The 19,788-nt window shown below is 39.4% G+C and overlaps 1 protein-coding gene across 1 annotated transcript in view; it reads left to right on the top strand.

The window, feature by feature from the left end:
- Positions 1–19,023, top strand: part of LOC134799410 (hemicentin-1-like) — a 209,879-nt gene extending 190,856 nt beyond the window's left edge. The window contains exons 10-18 of the mRNA XM_063771804.1: positions 2,043–2,202; positions 5,164–5,325; positions 5,824–5,958; positions 6,550–6,753; positions 7,268–7,417; positions 8,442–8,559; positions 9,194–9,321; positions 17,646–17,755; positions 18,672–19,023. Coding sequence (XP_063627874.1) covers positions 2,043–2,202; positions 5,164–5,325; positions 5,824–5,958; positions 6,550–6,753; positions 7,268–7,417; positions 8,442–8,559; positions 9,194–9,321; positions 17,646–17,755; positions 18,672–18,776 — 1,272 coding nt within the window. The 3' untranslated portion in view covers positions 18,777–19,023. The remainder of the gene's footprint in view (positions 1–2,042; positions 2,203–5,163; positions 5,326–5,823; positions 5,959–6,549; positions 6,754–7,267; positions 7,418–8,441; positions 8,560–9,193; positions 9,322–17,645; positions 17,756–18,671) is intronic.
- The last annotated feature ends 765 nt before the right edge of the window (positions 19,024–19,788 follow it).

The following is a 19,788-nucleotide window of genomic DNA, read 5'->3' as shown; positions in this document are numbered from 1 at the left end:
TAAATAACACAGGATCTATTCTGTCCCTCCCACACGTGCACCCGTCAAAGTCAAATGCAAAGCCCGTTGAAATGTGAATACATATAACTTCAAAATGTTAATGTAATACCCAATACCCTGTTTGCATTATTATTGTTTTGCTTCTAGTGTAATACAATTGATTCGGTCAAATTGTGTTTTTTGAAAAACTAATTATAGCCAGCATTTAATGAATGTAGTATGATACCTTTGGGTATGGTGCTTTACGCACACTAGCGTCCCCCCCCCCCCCCTGACGTAACCCCCCTCTTTTAGCTTGAAATATGTCCCGGTTGACGGTTTTTTTTTTAATTTTTGAGAAAAGTATTAGAGTTAGGCAAAAAGTGTCAAGGTAAGAAATAATCCATAATAAATTTTAAACATAAAAGGTTATGTGCAACTTTTTGGTAAGACTCAGTTTGGTTGCGTCAGGGGGAGGGGGTGGGACGCTAGTGTGCGTAAAGCACCATACCCAAAGGTATCATACTACATTCATTGCATGCTGGCTATAATTTGTTTGTCTTCCCCATATATTAGAACATAACCGAATCGAATTTGTGTTTAGGGAACTGCAATCAATTTCAATAAGCGCCCACTACTATTGAACTAAACTTAAATCACAAATCTGTTTTTGAAGCCAATCCACGCTCTAAACAGATTACGTCCAAACTTTACTAGCGTTTAAACTGTTATTCAAAATTTCCCTCATTTACATTCACGTAGCGTAAGCGAATCGAAATTGGTGAAATTTCGCTATTCATAAATTAAAATTATGCACAAATTCTGTTTTTCTAATAGCTGTTTTTATTAAATAGGTAGTTGAGTACTCACTGCCCAATATGGAGGTACTGAAAATTAACTTAATCCAGGGGTTACCAATCTTTTTCAGTCGGCTGCGCATTTGCAAGTTTTAAATTTATTCTTGCGCCCTAACTTAGTTAAGCTATTCGAAATAGACAGGTACATGGTGAGGTGGACTGCCTCACGGTCCCCTCTTTATTGTCTATGGTGCACCAGGGCGCCGCGGCGCACAGTTTGGGAACCCCTGCTGACTAATCTTACGAGTATAAAGCAATTTCTATCGACTATAAACGTGCACAGCACTGAAAATATTTTCTCAAAACTTACTGAGGGACCTTTTTAAGTTGACCACTTTTAGTCTGGTCTCCAAATACTTATAAAGATATTCTTGAATGATAAATATTTAAAGAGGCATCCGCGGACCAAGCAAAAAACTAAGTCTCATCATCATCATGTCTCAATTCAAAAAGAGACGGATTATTTACTTATTTTACTGTCTGGTAGTTTAGGAAACTCAGGGCAAAAACGAAAGTTTTTCGAAATTTATCTAAAGTTAGTCTTTATACGTGTTAACACATTCACTGTCAAGAACACGTACCTATGTGTATTTATTTTGTACTTACTGGAAACGGGGCGCCCAACATAGAAAGTGTTAATTATTTGAACTATTTCAATTGACTTGTTTTCTTAGAGAATTAAATATCACGATTATTTCTTTAACTAAAGAACGACGCAGTCTTTAAAGTCCATAATTATCACTCGCGTAGCTTACACATTCTCCGAAAAAAAAAATCTGCACCTACTACATATATCCAGAAATCTCGAGGTTAACTTACACAGAGATCTGAACAAATGTCATGTCATAGCTCAATGAGGAATGGAAATGTAGCCCTGCTTTGTTCCGACTGATTGACACTGCCTGAGCTTTTCATAACGAGGTCACGCTGTATTGTTTGGGCATGTTTGAAATTGGAATTATGGCGGTTGGCATTTGTTTTAGACGCCATGCTTAAAACAATCGCGGTCATAAAAAGTAGTCATTTTCATTTTAATGAAATGTGGACGTATAAAGTAAAGCTCGCATGATGCTGTTTAAATTTTGATAATCACGTGTGATTAAATTCGGATTTTCCTTTCAAATTCTCGGAGAATGAATATTTTTCTCTAATTATTATAAGCTGTTACTGTAAAAACTCTTAAATTAAATACATTCCCTTCACTAGGACAGACCGGTGTCGCAAAACATGACGTCAGGCATCATCGTCAGTACCCGCTCCCTGGTTCTGCAGAAAGTGACCCGGCAAGAGGCGGGCGCGTACGCTTGCAAAGCTGCCAACGCCAGAGGGGAGACCTCGAGCGAAGTCGTCCGGTTACGGGTGCAGTGTGAGTATACTTAACCTTTTGAACGCCACAGACGGCAATTGACGTCAACGCAAAATCGTGATAACGACGCCAATGACGGTATTTGATGTCGATCGTTTTTTGATGAAAATCTACTGAAAAACACCCCACTTTTAGGTTGGCATTATTTATTCACAAAACTAAATTTTACCTCCGTGGCGTCAGTGGTGGCACGGCAAGTGGATGCGCCGTTTGGCGTTCAAAAGGTTCATCATTGAATGTTCTGACATTATTATTTATTTATTAATACACAGTACAGAGATTATAATTTGACAGGTCCCTGTAAATCTGATGCAATGGTATGATAACTCTCGCTAGTGTGACGCCATCATACCTACCTACCTTTAAACCTCTCAAAGACCCTAGATAAAGGTTTAATTTTAATTAAATTATTATCTAAGGTATCCTCTTGTGGGCGCATAGCAAAATAAACGTAACATGCGTATCAAACGTCAACCTGCGTAACAAAGCGACCGTCACAGGAAACCAAAACCCCACCTATTAGACAGCATCATTTGCATTCTCCCCGTAATAACCATCAAATACGTATCCGTGACATGTATCGCAACCATAAAATGTCACTGCGCAGTATGAATTACAGTGCCATAAATACCGCCCTGTCCGCAGTAGGTACCTATTCAAATGATTGCGGTCGGATCGATGTATCTACCCACTTCCTTCCGCCGGCCGTCCGCATAGTAATTGCTGAGGAAAGTCGGTAAGGCCACTAAATCATCGAAATTACACCCCTAATATTACGGCGATTCGTAGTCGCGCAATCTGTTGTTCCGCGGCTCACTTTAAATCATAGAGCTTTGCTTTAGTTAGCGCTTGTGTTGAATACATTTCAAAAACGAAAACATTTGCACGTTCATTGTCCGTTTTATTTGTTCTATTCTTGTAGCCATTACGGAAATTCCTTTTAGAACGAGCAATAAAAACTTGTATTGTTTATAAAGTCCAAACTCCGATTTGCCGTAGTTTTTGTTCAAACTTATTTTTATTCGAGATAGAAATCAGAGTTTCAAATAAAAATAAAGAAAGTTACGTTTCAAGAAACACAAAGAGGATTAACATAGTGTTTTTGCTGACAGCTACGAGACATTTCAGTTGATGTTAAAATGTTTGTAAGCGTAATTTAGATGGTTATTTTCGAGTGAAGAAGTCCGTTGAGAGTCCCCAACAAGCTCGGCCGAATTTCACCTTCCCATACAAACGGAATACCGTTCTCATTTTAAAAACTACATTTTGGATTGTAAAGAAACTTTGCACATAGAATGACATGAGGTATATCTAGTCCTGTAATTAGTTTATGTAACTCTAGTTTATAAACCAAACGAAATAGAGCAAAAACAAGTTTTGTATGAAAAACTTAAATTCGCTTTATTTTTTAAATATGGTATCTGAAGCTACATAAACTAATTACAGCACTAGATAATATATAGCTTAACCTATTGTAAGATCAAAGTTTTAGAACAATCTAGCTAGTCGTTTTAAAGTGAGAGCGTAACTACGTTTGTATGGAGAACCGAGCTTACTGGAGACTCTTAAAGAAAATTATTCCGATAATTTAAATTCACATTGTTGTGCGCGGATTCCGTACCTTTCAAGCGGGCACAATGTAAATCAAGAAGGACGTCCGGGTCTAAGATTAATTATACAATTCTATATTGGCGCATCGAATAGCTTCCTTCCGCGGACATTCTGGCCGGTCTGATTCCCTCGGGAAAAAAGCAGTAACTACATGTTAAGGTAAATGTATGACCTTACCTTTTTCATTGGGGTTAGCTGGCCATGCGAGGAGACGAAATAATTACAGCCGGGGAAGGTACCGCATTTGATTTATACACTTTTTACGAGTTAAAAATGGTGTTTGGATTTCTGGATTTATTGGTTTGTTCGTAATAATGATGTTTTTGGTACAATAAAACAAATCTGAATACAAATTTTTGGGAAGAATTCTCAAGGAACAATTCTAGTAGTTTTTTTATGGGAAGAGTCTAGTTAAATCTGAAAATTCATTGCAAAAGGAGTAAAGAATACCTTGATGTTAAAATACGATATAAAAAAATATGAAATCGTTATCGTCTATAACCTACTTTGAGCTAAAAGCATTAATCAAGACACGAGAGATAATTAAGTAGGTATTTAAGTATATTTATACAGACGCTACAAAGCTTCACATGAGTTCAGTGACTTGGTAATAGGTTCTCAAAGTTTGGAGGCCGGGAACTCAAAAGTAACAAACAAACTTTGCTCGGAATATTGATTGGATCAACTTCCTATAAGCTCTTGAAGAAAAATAGGGTTCGCGTTTTAACAGAATATTTTTGTAATTAAATAGCAATATTCTAAAGCTTACATTAGTCTTGTCAAAACACCTCGATAATTTATGTTCATATTCTATTTAAATCGAAATTGTACAAATAGATATTTGAAAGCGAGTATATAAATATAAGTATCTTCAAGCTTACCTACTTGCAAGAGTGCTTGAACACGCAAATTTACGAGCCTTTTTCTACTCTAAATGACCAGTCTCAGGTTAGTCTTGTGTGCCAGGGTGCATATCCAACATGCCATCGTTTACACTCAGTAGCAAACGAAACGCAATTGTCACTGACGCACTAATATGGAAGAGTGATAGAGAGACACAAATCGTTCCGTTGTCGTAGCACAACTTGTCACATTGGCTAGGCATCCAGGGGTTGCCCTGGATCAATTATTGGACTTGTAGTCATAACTTGTTCATAAAGTCGATAATCCAGTGGTCCTGGAATCCTCCATTGGCACTTTTTTCTACGTGGTCATTACCGTGTTTGCGACCACACACACAGTTACAATTTTTAAGTACGCTATAAAGTGGATGGGCCATAAAGAAAAACAAACGAGATGGTACCAGCAGTTTTAAAAGTCCCGTAGGTAAAGCTGCTTTGCTTTCCACAGACGCACCAGTATGCGCGGAGTCGTCGCCGCAAGTGGTGGGCGCGGCGTTGGACGAGGCGTTGCACGTGCGCTGCTCCGTGCACGCCGACCCCGCCGACGTCCACTTTCTGTGGGAGTTCAATAATAGTGGCGAGAGCTTCAACGTGTCTCCCGCAAGATATGGTGAGTTATTCTGCAGCTCGTTATGTTCTCCCTAGTGTTGGTAGGAATTAGAGTGCTGATCGCTTAAAAGATTCCGAGTATTGGCTAATATTCAAAAATTTGGGCGTGGCGGGATATGTTTACGGACAGAAAGTGATAGTTATGTGTCAGAAATGTCAGTCATATACGGGTCGTTTTACAAACTGAAAATGTATTGAGAGATTCGTCTATAAAAGTCTATAGGGACCGTGCGTGTGGAGGGTCTGCCATCTTGTGGTCTGAATCAGAAACATATGTGCACATGTACATTGCTAAAGCAAGTGCTACCATCTACCGTTCTCGTCGGTACTTTTCCTTGTGCATAGTAGGTTCTGCCATCATGTAGGCTTCATCGGCACATTTACGCCTCGCGCCCAAAATCTGACGGCTCCTATGCTGCCCCCTATAGTTCATGTACGGGGCCTATATATTCCGTCGCTGGTATTAAGTACCTACCTACCTAATTGTTTTCTCATGCAGGTACAGTGAACAGTAGTATAAGTGAGCTGAGATACACGCCGGCAAGCGAGAGGGACTACGGTGCCCTGACGTGCCGGGGGACCAACAGCGTCGGTATCCAAGCCAAACCTTGTGTCTTCCAAATTGTGCCAGCAGGTATGTAGCCAAATTTATGTAGAAACGATTTTCAGAGTTGTCAAAACTTTCAACAACCAGTTTATCGTCAACATCAATAAAAGCGAATTAAACAACGCGCCAAAGGTATCTGCCACCTGCTAATAATAGTTTTATATGTACTTACCTAAAGATTTATCGCTTTTTAGAAAGGATTGATTACTAGTCAGTCCAGACTGATGACTGGACTCATCCACCACTTCTGATGCTGACTGTACGCTTGATTACGTTGTTGTACGAGTACGAGTTGATTGACAAACATCAAGTTTTAGCAAACAATGTTTGTTGTTTTAAGTAGATTTTTATGCCCGGACTCGTCAGTCGGAGAAACCCCAAATATAGTTTCAGGTTTAAAATGCAACGTTCAATGTCTCTAGACTAATGCCTTAATACGACTCACCTACGAATTTTAAAGCCTAGACACATATTTAGTTCCGTAAAGCCGTCAATGGCCACCATGTTTGTTCAAAATACGATCTTAATTTCTTCTGCTTTTACAATAATAACACACTTAAAATGGCTTCACTACAGTACCATGTTTTTGTTATTCTAACTAACTCCCGTTTTCACCAGCAAAACCCTCGCCACCTCGCAACTGCACCGTTTCCACCGGCAACGGTTCGAACTGGATCGAGGACTCGAGCCAAGACGTCGGCGACAGTCTCGTGATCCGCTGTGTGGCCGGCTATGATGGAGGATTACCGCAGCTTGTGGTTTTGGAGGCCGTGGACATCGGCAGTGGCCAGTCACGATTCGTCGTTACGGCTAATGAAACTGGTGAGTTGAACTTGGCTGATATTCAGCTACCTTATTTTAGTTTCGACCGGGAACGGTTTGAACTGGATCCAGGATTCGAGCAAGACGTCGGCGACAGTCGTGATCCGCTGTGTGGCCGGCTATGATGGAGGGCTACCGCAGCTTGTGGTTTTGGAGGCCGTGGACATCGGCAGTGGCCAGTCGCGATTCGTCGTTACGGCTAATGAAACTGGTGAGTTGAACTTGGCTGATATTCAGCTACCCAGGGCCATCTTAAACTATGCTGGGGCCCCTGGGCACATACGAATTTGGGGCCCTTTTGGAAAGTAAAGAAAGCTATAAAACTTACTTTTTTCTACTATAATCTTCTATTTATTATGGGTAATGAAATATACTGTTACTGTCATTCGGGGGCCCCTGAGGATGGGGCCACTGGGCACGGGCCCCGTGTGCCCTTATAATGAAGACGGTACTGCAGCTACCTTACTTTACCGCAAACTACGACTGTACCGCAAAGTTGAATATTTGTTCCTAGATGGCGTGGCCATATTCCTGGTGCCGATTGGGGCGCTGTGGTCAATCGGTGGCAGTTTGCAACTGACAGTCCACTCCAGGAATGACAAGGGGAACTCTGATCGGATCACCCTGCATTCACTCGCTTACCGTGATCCTGAGAGAAGAACCGGTATGTTATTAATGAAACACACAAGGCATTAAAATATATTCGTTTGATGTTGTTGTTTTCCGAATACGACAAAAGCTAAGTTAGGGTTAAGTGGGGTAAATACAAATCACGGGTAAAATAAGACTAAGTTATTGAAAGTTAAAAACTTATTCTATTTCATTCCTAGTCCATTCAAAAAGAAGTCTGTATAAACACAAGGCTTCTTTTTAAATAGAATAGGAATAAAATAGAATAAATTTTGAGTGTTAAAAAGTTAGTCTTAATTTTACCCGTGTTTTATATTTAGCCCACATGAGCCTAGCTGTCATGTCAGCTTACTGATATGATTCAAATATCATTCTAATATCAGTTTGATGCCAGTGCACGTTCAAATTGGCCTGTAAGATCTTTAAAACAAAAATTATGAGCTTCAATTGAAATAGTGTAAAATAACCTTGTCTAATTTTAAATGAAGTGTAATAGATACATTGAAGCAATAGATTTTCAAGACTGACTTGACAGCCTTTATATGTATATTTTTAAATATACAGGCCAAGCCAAAATTCAGACTCTTAATATCTTATTCTCAAGTAATAAGAGAAAAAAACATTTTTAAAAAGGCAATTAAGTTTTATGTTCTTAATTACAATCTACTTGAAGTAATTTAAAGCAGAGCAGATAAACGTGTTTAAATAATTAAGTCTACTTTAAAAGTTGGTTGATTACTTGGCTTTGCTTGTTGGAAACTTCATAATATTAAACTTGTTAGAATATATTTTTGTATTATATGAAATTAATAACCTTACAAAGTTTTCATTTTATTAAGTTTGTCAATAAATTCTGGGAAAAACTTCTACTATAATGTACTGTCATTGATTTAAACCTTCGTCTGAAAGTTTATGTTTATTATACTTTAACCTCTCGTGTGCCGTAATTTTTTTTCTAATATTTTCCTCGTACGCGGATCCGCGCTCCGGCATACGAGGGCTTAAGGACTGTACGCTCTTAACTTTTTATTGTTACTAATAGTTCCCAAATACAACAGATGGAGCTAACAGTATCATGGCGGGAGTGTCCGCTACTACGTTCTGGGCGATCGCGCTCACTTTGGTCGTCGGGACATGCGCTGCCATCTTCATCGCCTTTTTGCTGCGGAGGAAAAAGTAAGTGATATTACATGAAGTTTAAAAAAAATATAAATGGAAGGTATCCAGAAACAAAAACGGACGACCGGCGGTGTGAGATGAAGAACAGGAGGTACTTTTCGTGTTTTGGGGGGCAGCTACCTCAATCAAATGCCTAAATCTCGAGAACACATTGTCAATTTGTTGGCCAAGTCAAAATATTGGTCTCAGCATTTTCAGAAGTATCAGATTCCGTAAGCGGCATTCTCGTGGAATGCCCCTGATTCGATATTATAATTATATTTTTTAGCGATTTATTTGGGAATCACAGAAAAACTATAGGACAATACAATACAATTATTCTCTTTATTTATTTCAACTCTTAGGCTAGGTGATTTATAATATGAATATAAAAGTAAAATATAAAAACACTTACAAAACAATAAAAAATACATATAAACACATTATAAAAAACCTAACCTAGGGTGCCGCCAGCAGCGGGGCAAGGCCCAAGCTACCGGTGGTCAGGGCCGCAGAGAGAGGAACCGGCGGACTATCCGCGCCGTGTCCAAGATCACCGCCTTCTGCATCTGACCCTTGATCCAACCACCTAGCGAGAGTCTCAATACAATTTTTTATTAAATCATGTTACTAATTGAATATTTCGCAACAGGGCAGCATTACCAACGAAGCAACAGACTCCTGAGCTGCAATTAAACGCGGGCGATGGGCAATACGTGGTCGCGTACACGCTGAAACCGCCCAAGCAGGCGCAGCCGGATATATTGAATCCACCGCCCGGTAAGTACATTTTTAAATGTGACGTTATCTTTGAAAAGGAACCTTATTGTCGATGGGGTTTACGACAATGGTAATCGACATGGGTAAATGCAATGCCGCGCAACAATAAGTCCCCTTCGACAATAAGGTCCCTTTTCGTAGATAATGCCCCAAATATTGATTGTAAGATGTGTTGACCTATTCTTCACATGCATTAATAAATTATTTATGACGTTATCCATGAAAAGGCACCTTATTGTCGATGGCGCTTACGCCATTATTAACGATGCTCCGATGTAAATACAATGCCGCGCGACCATGTGCGGTGTAAGCGCCATCGACAATAAGGTCCCTTTTCATAGACAATGCCTCATTTCATTTCGTTTTGTTTCATTTCGATTCGTTTCTTTCCATTCGTTTCATTTCATTTGTTTGTTGTTGTTGTCAAACGTGCATTTCTGAGTCATAATAGGTAAGGTCGAGTGTGGCGGGTAAGTGTGGCTCCGCGCTAAGTGTAGCTGGCCTTCATTCTGAGGCCTGTTTACTAAGTGAGAGTTCATACATTTGCCATCAAACTCAAGTAGCAAGTAGTAAATTTATGAACTGAAATACACACTAATCAATGTGTAAACAGGCCCCAATATGAGGGCCAGCCAGGCAGCCATACTTATCCCGCAGCTACACTTATCCGTATTGAGTATTGACAAGAAATCGAGAAAAGAAATAAGACGGTAGTTTTTTTTTATACCGTCGTTATCATTATTAGGTTTGCCAAATGTACACCAATTCTCTTACAATAAATCAAAATATCATCATTATCAGTAAGTGAATATTCCAATTTTCCGTACAAATAGAATAATTGCGTTACCGCAGGCCACACCACGAGCTCGTCCTAAACAAATACTGCTTTCTGATATCTTAAATACGGATCTTTGAGGCTGGCTGTAAGTACAAAGACAAAAATGGGCAAATTTATCCGGGACCGAATCAACGTTTGAACACAATTTTGTTAGTGGGTTCAAGGCCCTCGACATTTTCATAGCGTACTTACTTGTTTACTTACTCTACGCTTTTATACAGGATGTTTTATTGAAATCCATTAAATTCGGCATATGTCTAACTATAGTTAAGGGAAATAAATGGTATAAAAAGTAAGTTTTTGTAAATTCTGATATTTTTTATTTTCATTTATTTTTCATACAAAATAATTAAATGTTAATCTTAATTTAAGTTCGGGAATATACCCAAGAGATCAACCGAGTTACAAAAACAGGGTGCCTTTAATATTGTAATATCATAATGCATTTTTAAACATAATATATAACTGACGATAAAGGGAGGGTAATGTACATTTATTGTAACGAAAATTGGAACAAAGAGTTATAGGTGGAATTTGAATTCGAATATTTAATAAAAAAAATTTAAGAGCCTCGTCGTCAAAACACCTCGTACGTTTGATATTATGTCGTTGGATTTGTTTGTTGTGGTATCAAAACATAGCTTTCAGACAAAATACAACAACAATTAAATTCTATTGCTCGTTAAGTTGGTCTAATGAACGAGTTTAGGCTTCATTAAATATATTTTTATGTTCTTGTTCATTAATGTTTTTTTAATACGCTTGTCACAGTGACAATAAATATGAAAGTCGCTAGAGAGCTCATACTATTGTCATTGTGACAGGGTTCAAATGGGTCATAAAATTAAACTTTGGACTGTACAGCCGGCGGCCGGTAGAGTCGAAACCGCCCGCTAGACCTACTAATTTCTGCTACGTGGTTCGTCATAACGTTAAAATAACCTTAAATTTACATGTCCACTATATATAACTATATATGTGTGCCCTAACAGGGTGTCATGAATTGGCCAACTTAACTGTAACATCTTATTATGTAATTTATGTTCATGACTATGCAATAAATGAAATATGAAATATGAAATAACACCTCCAGCATTAATAGTAAATTTTATGAAAAAAGCTATGTTTTTTTTTATTCAAGGGAGCCAAATACTAGTCATTGTGATGCTTCCTTGGCGTAGCACGGAACTTGGAAAATAGTTGAAAATATTGTGACAGAAAGGCAATATAATATTGAAATCCTTTAGGTTACAAATTACCTACGTCTTTCAAGTCACCCTGTATAGATATCTAAGACGGTAGTGATGACACAATAAGGAAGAATAATAAGTAATTTACATACCTACACAATTTACTTCAACTTTCACAATCCACTTGGTCCATTTGCGCTTTTAATTAAAATAAAATACGTCACTCTAAAGTTAAATTACCTATTGCCGTTAATATTTCTAGCCCATTATAGTTTCCATTAAAGTTTCTACGCAATGTAGCTATACAGTATCCTAGAGAGATCAAAGGCTCGTTTATATTTAGACAGGTGTCAAAAACACGGGGCAATGTGGACAAAGCTTTGGGCTTTAATACGTTTTCGCGATATTTTTTTAAATATTACCTTTGTTTATGTATTTGCTCCGGATAGAATTAGGGATGTTCAATTTTTCATTAACCATCAAATAATTAGTTTTAGAAGTCCTTCATGCGTTAGACAATTGAGTTTTTTATAGAAAGCATCAAGTGATCACCGATCACCTGTCATAGAAAAATAAGTGTCTTAAGCCTCGGCCTTGACCCGGACCGTTTTAGCGTGATCCTTTAAATGTAATTTTTTGTACAATGTTCAACATTATTAGGAGTATGGGACTTGAACTACCTAACCTACGTCTAAACAATAAAGTTGTGCTAAGTTAATTTTGAGCACTTCGCCCCCTTAGCAACTTCTGCTGACTGTACCTGACGTTCTGTATAAAAAAGCTTAAGTTTTGTTTCCTCCATATAAATGCTTTTCTTTATGACGAGGATTAAGCAAAAGCGCTGACAGGTCATCTGTCTGATGCTAAGCAGGCAGTCTTATTTTGGCGCCGAAAAATAACAGTTTGACACTGTTTGAGGTACTTTTTAACGCTACGTCTTACGTAAGCGAACAACTCGCGAACGCCACGCGGCGCGGCGCGGCGGGCCCAAGGCGTTTGCGTTCGCAACGAGATCGCCCATGTAGGACACTTCTAAAGGTATCAAAGGATTGATTCACCCCGCGCCGCACGCTTCGCTTCGCGTTCGCGTGTTCTTCGCCTACGTAGTACGCTGCGTAACGCTACGTCTTACGTAGGCGAACAACGCGCGAACGCGGCGCGGCGCGGCGCGGCGCGGCTAAATCAATCCTTTGATGCCCATAGAAGTGTCCTACGTAAGCGATCTCGTTGCGAACGCGGCGCGGCGCGATTTGCACGCGAATGACGGGCGGCGAGGCGCGGCGCGGCGCGGCGGCGGCGCGGCGAGACGCGGCACGGAAAAAACAAACCGTTGTTGCATATGGAAGTGTCCTAGGTGAGCGATTTTGACGCGATGGCGAAGCGGCGCGGCGGCGGCGCGGCGCGGCGCGGAACGGGCGCGATCAATCCATTTGATTTTTAGACGCGAATATGACGCGGCTAGAGGCGTTGCGTATATAGAATTACCGGCTATGATTTGATTAGTCGACTCCCGTTTGATTTCTTTATAGGTTTTCCTGTAATCTATAGGCACAAAACTAAAAACTATTCAAATTCGCGGAAATTGGCATAAAAGACTTAAATCCAGTAGCGTCTATGGCACTTACGACTATTCTGAGTTCGCTGTAATAAAGATTCGGCAAAGTAATTTATGTCATTATTTTAATTTTTTAGGCTAATTGCGAAGTTACAGCTCACAGAAAAGAGCAACTACTTTGGTTTTTAACCGCCTTAAAAAAAAGGAGGTTCTCAGTTTGACCGGTATGTATTTATGTATGTATGTTTGTCCGTGATTTTGATGCGGTTTTCAGTGGCATTGAGAGTGCGAGTGCGAGTGGGAGAGGGAGTGGGTCCCTGTATTACGTGCGCGCAGCAAGATCAATCGATCGTCATAATGAGACAAAAATAAATAAAACGAAATAAAAAAGTAAAAATATAAATAAATCAATTAAAAAAAACAAACATAAAAGCAAAATAACTTAATATAATTTCTTTAAAAAAACCGGCCAAGTGCGAGTCAGACTCGCGTTTCTAGGGTTCCGCACATAATTCCGACTCCCGCTTGACTTCACATTTCTAATAGGTTTTCCTGTCATCTATAGGTAAAGAACTATTTTGTATATTTTTTTTCAAAATTTTAGACCCAGTAGTTTTGGAGATAAATGGTCATTTTTTGGCTATTTTCTTAAATAACTTCGAACCTATGTATTTTAAAATTATAAAAAAAACATGTCCATCTTTAAGTTACTAATGTACATATGTGTACCAAATTTCAACTTAATTGGTCCAGTAGTTTCTTCGTTAGTAGGTCCTTCCAACCCACTGAAAAGCACAAAATATTTTTTTATATACCAGACCCCACCCCTATCCTTGTCCAGTCCCTATCCCGTCGTAAAGCCAATTTCTGCCAAAACGTAATTAATCCATACTATATTAATACTAATATTATAAATATATATAATATTATAAAGGCGAAAGTGTGTCTGTCTGTCTGTTACCTCTTCACGCTTAAGCCGCTGAACCGATTTAGTTGAAATTTGGTATAGGGATAGTTTGAGTCCCGGGGAAGGACATAGGATAGTTTTTATGTCGGTAATCATCCCTGAAGAGAGTGCAAGGGGGGGTGGAATTGAAAGAGTTAATGAATTGCCTAATAATTGAAGCAAGCAATGCGCGAATTGAATCATTGCTATTAGAATTATCCAGGCGCCATACCTACTTTAGCTGCTGTCACTAATTCCACGCAGACGAAGTCGCGGGCAAAAGCTAGTAATATTATAAATGCGAAAGTGTGTCCGTCTGTCTGTCTGTCTGTCTGTCTGTTACCTCTTCACGCTTAAACCGCTGAACCGATTTTCATGAAATTTGGTATAGAGATAGTTTGAGTCCCGGGGAAGGACATAGGGTAGTTTTTATCCCAGAAATCCCTCTTTAAGGGGGTGAAAAAGGGGGTGGAAGTTTGTATGGGGAATCAACAACCTTTTCTTCAACAATTCTTCAACTTCTACTTCTCTAACTTCAACTTCTCCAACTCGAACTTTTCCAACCTTTTCAACGTCGTCAACTTCAACTTCTTCAACTTCATCAACTTCTCTAACTTCAACTTCTCCTACTTCTTCAACTTCTTCAACCTTTTCAACGTCTTCAACTTTAACTTCTACTTATTCAACTACTTCAACCTTTTCAACTTCAACTTCAACTTCTCCTACTTCTTCAACTATTTCAACCTTTTCAAATTCTTCAACTTCAACTTCTCCTACTTCAACTTCAACTTCTCCAACCTTTTCAACTTCTACTTCTCTAACTTCAACTTCTTCAACTTCAACTCCTACTTCTTCAACTCGTCCTTCAAATTCTACTTCTTCAACTTCTCTAACTTCATCTTCTCCAACTCGAACTTCTTCAACTTCTCCAACTTCTTCATTTTCTACTTCTATAACTTCAACATCTCCTACTTCTTGAACTTCAACTTCTCCAACCTTTTCAACTTCTTCAAGTTCTCCAACCTTTTTAACTTCTTCAAGTTCTCCAACCTTTTCAACTTCTTCAACTTCTTCAAATTCGACTACTCCAACCTTTTCAACTTCAACTTCTCCAACTTCCTCAAATTCAACTTCAACTTCTCCAACTTCTTTAACTTCAACTTCTTCAACTTCAACTTCTCCCACTTCTTCAACTGCAACATCTTCTACTTCTTCAACTTCAACTTCTCCAACCTTTCAACTTCTTCAAGTTCTCCAACCTTTTCAACTTCTTCAACTTCTCCAACTTCTTCAAATTCAACTTAAACTTCTCCAACTCTAACTGCTTCAACTTTTTCAACTTCTCCAACTTCTTCAACTTCTCCAACTTCAACTTCTCCAACCTTTTCAATTTCTTCAACTTCTCTAACTTCAACTTCTCCTACTTCTTCAACTTCAACTTCGACTTCTCCAACTTCTTCTACTTCAACTTCTCCAACCTTTTCAATTTCTTCAACTTCTCCTACTTCTTCAACTTCAACTTCTTCGACTTCGACTTCGACTTCTCCAATTTCTTTAACTTCAACTTCTTCAACTTCAACTTCTCCCACTTCTTCAACTTCAACATCTACTTCTTAGACTTCAACTTCTCCAACCTTTCAACTTCTTCAAGTTCTCCAACCTTTTCAACTTCTTCAACTTCAACTTCTCCAACTCGAAATTCTTCAACTTCTTCAACTTCGACATCTCCAACTTCTTTAACTTCAACTTCTCGTACTTCTTGAACTTCTACTACTCCAACCTTTTCAACTTCTTCAACTTCAACTTTTCAACTTCTTCAACTACAACTTCAACTTCTCCAACTTCTTCAAATTCAACTTCAACTTCTCCAACTCGAACTTCTTCAACTTTTTCAAATTGTCCAACTTCTCCAACTTTAAATTGTCCAAGTCCAACTTCAACTTGTCCAACTTATTCAACTTTATCAACTTCTCCAACTTCTACAGCTTCTCCAACTTCTTCAACTTCTCGAACCTCCAAGTTGGAGTGGAGGTGGAAGTGATGTTAAGATAGAAAAATATGGTTGTCTGTAAAGTCGGTTTACGGACGATAATTTTGCGTGATAACGTCATAAGAAAACATTACCATTACATTACGTAACGTTACCATGGAGATCTGTCCACAACGTTACCATGGAGATTTGTCCACAACGTGACACTTTTTCGTGCATGCTACCGGTGTTCATCGATTTATAAGACGTTATCACGTCAAAATTAATAAATAAATAAAAGAAAATAATATCTTAATTTCGTTACAAATAAAGAAAGTTCGCATTTTTGACTAATTGTAATTAGTCATCCATTTTGGGGGCGAAAAGAAGGATGTAATAAAAAGCAGATTTGTTTAAAAATTATGGTACCCAAATTACTAATTCCACGCAGACGAAGTCGCGGGCAAAAGCTAGTACCTAATAAGCAAATTAATAACCACCCGGGTAATTGTGTACTTAGTTTTTGATGGCGGTGCCAATTCAAAATCCCAGTAAACCAAAATTTTAGACAACGAAGAACGCTGCACTTACTTGCATAACCACATAAAGACATATAGTTTACTCATAATTTAAATACGAATTTACTAAAAACCGTGTCTGCGTGCGGCCATGGCGATCGTGGAGTGTCTCCCTAGTCGGACAAGGCCGCCGCGCCGCGCCGCGCCTTCGCCGCGTTCATGTGTGAGTAGGACACACCTATACGTATCAACGTTTTGTTTCACCTCGCCGCGCCGCGCCGCGCCGCGCCGCGCCGCGTGTTCGCCGCGCGTTCGCCGCGCCGCGCCGCGCCGCGCCGCTTCGCGTCTAAATCGCTCATGTGTGAGTAGGACACACCTATACGTATCAACGTTTTGTTTCTTCCTCGCCGCGCCGCGCCGCGCCGCGCCGCGCCGCGCCGCGCCGCGCCGCGCCGCGCCGCCGTCGCGAGTTGTTCGCTTACGTAAGACGTAGCGTAAGGGTTCCGTATTCAACCTAGGAAGCCAGGACAATCAGTTTCGCCACCCAGGGGTACCTATAAAGTTACCCAAACAGTCACCAAGACGATTGTCTTGGTCGTATCAAAGTAAAGTGTATAGAGGCGGATTGTCAAAGTAAATTATGTAGCCACTGTTTTACTGCCATCTTTCGACAGATGATTAAAATTGTTAGAACGCCATTTGACTTTGATCCTTATTCTTTCACTTATATGTGTTAACTTGGTAAATATTAATATTAACGCTCGACTGAAGCCAAAGGTATGGTGCAATCTTTTCGAGCGATGGCGCCATAACCTTCAGCCTACTCTAGAGTAGATGGCGTTAATATTAATATTTAACAAGTTAACATATCAGTGAAAGAATAATAATTAAAGTCAAATGGCGTTATAACAGTTTTAATCTTGTCGAAAGATGGCAGTAAATGAACTGTAGCTACATAATTTACCATGATAGTAACTCTATTTCAAATTCTCTTTGGTCGTATCAAAACCAGTTCAAAACCATAACAAATTGATAAATCTGAATCGGGCTCCAGTTTACAGCGTCCCTCTTTTATTAACATAGTTAGAAAAAGACAGGTAGTCTATCTTGCCGCGAGATACTGTCGCGCCAATCATGTGCTAGGCATTAGGGAATGCTCCCGGTACTGAGTTTGTATGGCAAAAACCGGGAATTCCCGGTTCCGGTACTGTATTTGTATAGACAACCAGTACCGGGAGCACTCCCTACTAGGCATACAAGACGGCTGATTATTTAGGCAAATTTCTTCTTAATGTAACCTCTTTTCAGATGGCGATCCGGTTCTAAAGCGGTGTCCGGAGGCGGTGAAGAACGGTGCCCTGCGAGACGAGTGGCCGACGGGCGAGCGCGCGAGCGTCACGCAAGATGAGCCACGCACGGTAAGAAGAACCACATTGGTAATTTCACTAACGGCCCTGCTGGGGTTCCCCATTGACTATGTTCTATGGGTTCTATTCTTCCATTAGCCAATAATAGAGATTTCATTTTTTACCTTGTCTCGAAGAGAAAAAGGCACCCGCCTTACCGGTAGACATTTGGGAGTGGCACCTGGTTTCAGTTTTAAAGTTATTTCCTCGTCCGTTGTAGTATGGTAATAAATTAGGATCAAATATTCTTACTAAGGCTGCATTGTAAATAATAAAGTGCTTGTTAATTAATCGGATTATCTTTTCTCAAATATCACAGGCCCGATTCGAACTTTAAGATACGTCAATTAATAGATCTAGAAACGATAGGGATTAGATGTGTCAGTGTCAAAAGTGACGTTTTTGTTTGAAGAAACGTCACATTTGACTCTGACATATCTAATCCATATCGTTTCTAGATCTATTAACTGACGTATCTTAGCCAACAAACTGCCCTGCAGTTTGGCAGAAGAAAAAAATCTGTATAATAGGGTTTATTTCATCTGAATACATGTTTTTTTTTTATTAAAATTCGAATCGGGCCGTAACTCTCTTGTTACCATCCCGCAAACTAGTGTAGTTTAGTTTACGGATAAAGTAAGGACGCCAAGCACATAGAATTTCGTGTATGTAGGTAGGTATTCAAAGTATTTAACGGCTACCTAAGGGCCGATACAGACGGACTGCAACCCGACTGCAGGTTGTATGGGAACTGCACGCCGACTGCACCCCAACTGCAACGTCGGCGTGCAGTTCCCATATAAGTTGTAGTCCGTCTGTATCGGCCCTTAGACTGATAGTTAAGAAAGAGGTGTTAATAAGGTAAATGCGAACTTTTGCCGTTCCGAAAAACAATGTGATGTACCGTTTATGTATATTTTTGTTACAGTTAATTTCACCAATAGCAGCATCTACCAAATCTGGTACCACAACGCTCAGTAGGCGAGAACATCTCATAGCAGAAGAAATACCGGGTCCAGAGAGTTGTGTATAGACAATTATTAAGGGACCGCCCACATATACTTGACGCAGCGTTTACGCAACGAAGTATCTTCGTTGCGTGTTTGAATTTGCGCGTATGTTGCGTCAAAATCTTGTGGTCCATCCCTAATAGCGAATATTTTTAACGAATTTTGTACATAGTAGGAAATGTAGGTATGTAATGACTGTCAAATTGTGATAAAGATGATGTAAATATTGTAAAATGAAGGTATAAAGGAGGATTAAAAGTGAAGTCGGGCTATTTGTTGTTTTATTTGCCTTTGATAAATAAATATTCAATAAAATAAATATTATAGGACATTCTTACACAGATTGACTAAGTCCCACAGTAAGCTCAAGAAGGCTTGTGTTGTGGGTACTCAGACAACGATATATATAATATACAAATACTTAAATACATAGAATTTGATCCCAGCAAAGAGTTAGTTTAATGGGTCCACCACATGGGTCAACCACATACATGGGTCACTAAACGTTCAGGAAAACCGGCGCCTTTTCAGAGTGGTTGCAAGTGCGTTCCCGGCCTAAAGGCCCCTAGCGTACTCCCAAGATCGGTGGAGTACGCTCTTGAACGTTTGAAGGTCTCTCTATAAACAGTAAGGGCCACATACACCTTTTACTAAACCTGGGTTAACCGGTTAAACATGGGGTTACCATGGTTACCAGTACAATTCGGTTAACGGTTTAACCGGTTAATCCCGGGTTAGTGGGATGGTGAAAGTGGCGCTAAGTGGTATAAAAGCTGTGGTCTTTTGTAAAGTGGAGGTACGTCCCCAGTTGGTTCCTAAACTTGACTGAGCTATGGCTTCCAAAAGTAAAATGAATTCTGACTTACCTACTGTTTTATTGATATTTCATTACGCTAATGACAATTGTGTGGATGTAAGTAAATACGACATGCAAGTGCGATGAATATTTAATATGTACTGTTCATTAACTAAACGACATTAGTTTTAAATGTTTATGTGTCACTATTTTAGGTTTGTGTTATAAAAGTCATGTAT

Source organism: Cydia splendana, chromosome 18, assembly GCF_910591565.1.
Source record: "Cydia splendana chromosome 18, ilCydSple1.2, whole genome shotgun sequence".
NCBI classification, from domain to species: Eukaryota; Metazoa; Arthropoda; class Insecta; order Lepidoptera; family Tortricidae; genus Cydia; species Cydia splendana.
The sequence above is the reverse complement of the archived record's forward strand: the minus strand, read 5'-3'. Positions and strand labels throughout refer to the sequence as shown.